Source organism: Octodon degus, unplaced genomic scaffold (assembly GCF_000260255.1).
Source record: "Octodon degus isolate 3935 unplaced genomic scaffold, OctDeg1.0 scaffold00196, whole genome shotgun sequence".
NCBI classification, from domain to species: Eukaryota; Metazoa; Chordata; class Mammalia; order Rodentia; family Octodontidae; genus Octodon; species Octodon degus.
Window position 1 is genome coordinate 3,000,926 of NW_004524772.1, and position 2,954 is coordinate 3,003,879.

General features: G+C 47.4%; 1 protein-coding gene across 3 annotated transcripts in view; it reads right to left on the reverse strand.

Moving 5' to 3' along the window:
• The window catches only part of Synpo2 (synaptopodin 2), a 206,333-nt gene extending 204,356 nt beyond the window's left edge, over positions 1 to 1,977 (reverse strand). Inside the window, exon 1 of one of the 3 annotated variants that reach the window (XM_004644251.2) lies at positions 1,225 to 1,501. In XM_004644251.2, the coding sequence (XP_004644308.1) occupies positions 1,225 to 1,329 (105 nt within the window). In that variant the 5' untranslated portion in view covers positions 1,330 to 1,501. Of the gene's footprint in view, positions 1 to 1,224 lie in introns of all 3 variants that reach the window. The other 2 variants (XM_023704425.1, XM_023704424.1) reach the window with 2 other exon arrangements.
• Positions 1,978 to 2,954: the final 977 nt, after the last annotated feature.

Sequence of the window (2,954 nt, forward strand, 5' to 3'; positions counted from 1 at the left end):
CCGCTTGAAGGCGTAGGGTGAGTTACCTGACTTCCCTGGGCTTTCTGCTTATCTAAAATTAGCGGGCTGACCTGGAGATCACTGAGGAACTTTCAGTTACCGAACGCCTGCCTTTCATCCTCAAGCCTCACGCTTGATGTCTGTGGTCTCCCCTAGGTGGCAGGATTCTACCAGCACATTACAAAGGGGCCTTCTGACGGTGCCGCGGGAGAAAATTTCAGAGAAACTCTTTTCTTTGGTACATTTTTTTAAAAGCAGTAGGGAAAAGAATGGATGCAAAGACAGTGCCCTATATATTTCTGAAAGACCTCGATCCAGTTTTAATACAAGAATAAAATAGAAACTTAATTTCTTTTGCCTTCGCGTTCTCTTTCATGCAACTCTGCACTTTAGCATTAAAATCAGGTAAAACTTCGGGCTGTTTTTTCATCCATTTTAAACTTTGTTTTAGCTAAATGTCCATTAGGAAATAGCACTTCCCTTGAGCAATACTAGCAGTGTTTTAAGCTAAGTGTGTTCTAAACAAGCTAGTGAGTGATAACAAAAACATTGACCATTGTAATGAGTTACTGGATGCCTTACAAAGTCCTCCTTAGTTGCTGAACATTTGAAGTATCTTCGATTTTTTTTTCTGAGTCCTTAGCCTCAGAATGAGCACGCATGGTAGAATATGCTAACTGAAACTTTGCATTTATTTGTCAAAGCCTTAGAAGGGCATTCTTTTAAATAGATCTGCTGACATCCCATCATACTTTGAAAATGAGTGCCCCAAACTGGCCTATCCATGCGTGCTGCATAATAAATGTCACTATCAGCACTTCATGAGGGTCTCCAAAATATCCAAGCCAAGCGTTAAGGCCAGAGCTGAGCATTTCTCTGCTACAGCCAAGCAGAGACGTGAAAGGGGAACTCAAGGCGCCTTCTAGCACTGCCCAGAGGAGAAGCACCGAGGCTTGGTGCTGGTCAGATGACGAGCCAGGCCTCTTCTCCAGCTAAGTAGGACGCTCTTTTTGTCCCCCTACTAATTGCTAGATACTGACATAATCTACGCTACACGTTTCTCTTCTTAAAAAACAACACATCCTAAAGAAATTAAACGCCAGCACCAAAATCAAAGTAATGCATAGACTTGTAGGTCAGAACTTGAGAAAGCATCAACAGGTTGCTTCGCGCCCTCCTTCCTGGCCAGGGCATGCCGGCTGGCACCTCCTTCCCCGCTCCTACCTTGGCGACTTGTAAGGGCTGCTTCTGCTCGCGGCCACCTTGCAGGCGGAAGCCCCAGGGGGCCCCTCCGCTCATGGAAATGCAGATACAATCCCCGGTGCCCATGTCTTCCTTTCAGGCGGGCAGCATGAAGAGCTCGCGGGGATGGGAGTCTCGGAAGCAGCGGAGGATGCGACCCGGGCTCCGGCCTCCGCGAGGACGAGGGCTAGGACGAGGACGAGGGCTAGGACGCCCGCGCTGGCCCGGCCCCCGGTGACTGCGCGCTCTCGCCCGCCCGCCCGCCAGCGCCGGCACCGGACTCGGCCCCTCCTGCGTCACACGCGTTCGGCCCACCTTGGCGACAGCCGCGCCCAGCCAGTCCTCGGGGGCTGGACGGGCGGAGGCAGGACGACGTCCTCCCGCGTTAACAGATTGCATTCCAGCGCCTCGGAAGCTGTAAGTACAACGACGAGACTCGAGGTTAACGTTCTGTGTAGGAGAGGACACGCATAGGAAGGTTTGCTCTCCCTGCTAAAATGTGCGCCCTGAGAACTCGGTGCTGCAGGAAGATTTCAGCTGCGTCGGGGGTTCCACACTGATGAATGGGTGAAAGAGACAAGAGGAGTTCCAGGGGATAAAGTATTTTTCTATCTGCAGTCTACGGAAGTAATCCCATAAGAAGAAGGAATAAAACAAAATATAAACATTTTGTTTTAGTCTTCTACTTTGAAAAAAGTACTTTTCGAACTATGACATATATATTTAAAGGAGAGAGGGAGAAAGGAGAGGCGAGGGGATACAATTTTCCTCTGGAGAGGGGAGAGGAGTCAGAGGAGAGAGAAGGGAGGAAATAAAATTGCATGGTTGGGGTATTTTAAATTTAAATAAGTGTTTCATTTCATTCCTTTCTGCTGAACTTAAAACTGAATCCAGTAGACAGTCAGCTGCATGCAATGTCAACTACAAGTTTCCTATTTTTCTGGTTTGTCATCTGGTAGACTGAATCTGGGTGGCCCAATCTGAAAGGGGATTTTATATGTGTTCCAAAATATTTTATAAGTTTAAATTTGAATACAATTTACCAAAAATGTACAAATGGGACATCTTAACATCCCATAATAACTTTCCCTTAATGGTCATCCACATAAACACACAAAGCAAAGACGAGCCTGGGGAAACCCAAGTTACTTGTGGTGCCAGCCTCAAGTGACTCCCAGACCCACCAGTCTTCACAGCCAGCTGCACCAGTGCGCGTTTCCGCTTCCCAGCAACTGTCACTGGGATGAGGGGGACAATGAGGTTAGTGACCCTGGATAAGCATGGAGACGCTCTGTGGTTCACAAAGGCAGATACTCGCCTCAGATTCGATTCTCTTCAGAAGGGTGAATTAGCTTTGGCCAAGTCTTTTTTTTAAACAAGTTGTGACCCAAAATATGTGCTCTGAGGAGAAAAGGAAATAAAAGGACTGTGCATATTTGTTACCTCTACTTTTTCTTGTCTCCTCAAACCATGTGTGAGTCTGTCCCACAATAGGAAAAGGTCCAGGCAAAGTCACTTGCGACCTCTTTTTCTGTCACGTGTTCCATTTTGACCATGTCCTTACATTGTGTGCTCCCATAGGCTACGCACCCACAAGGCCCTGGCTTGCCTCTCGCCTCTCTAGGTATTTCTTCCTTCCCTTCTTTGCAAGTTTTCTGCTTTCCTGTTCCATTATATATTTATTTTTCTCCAGAAGTCCGACTGATCCCCCC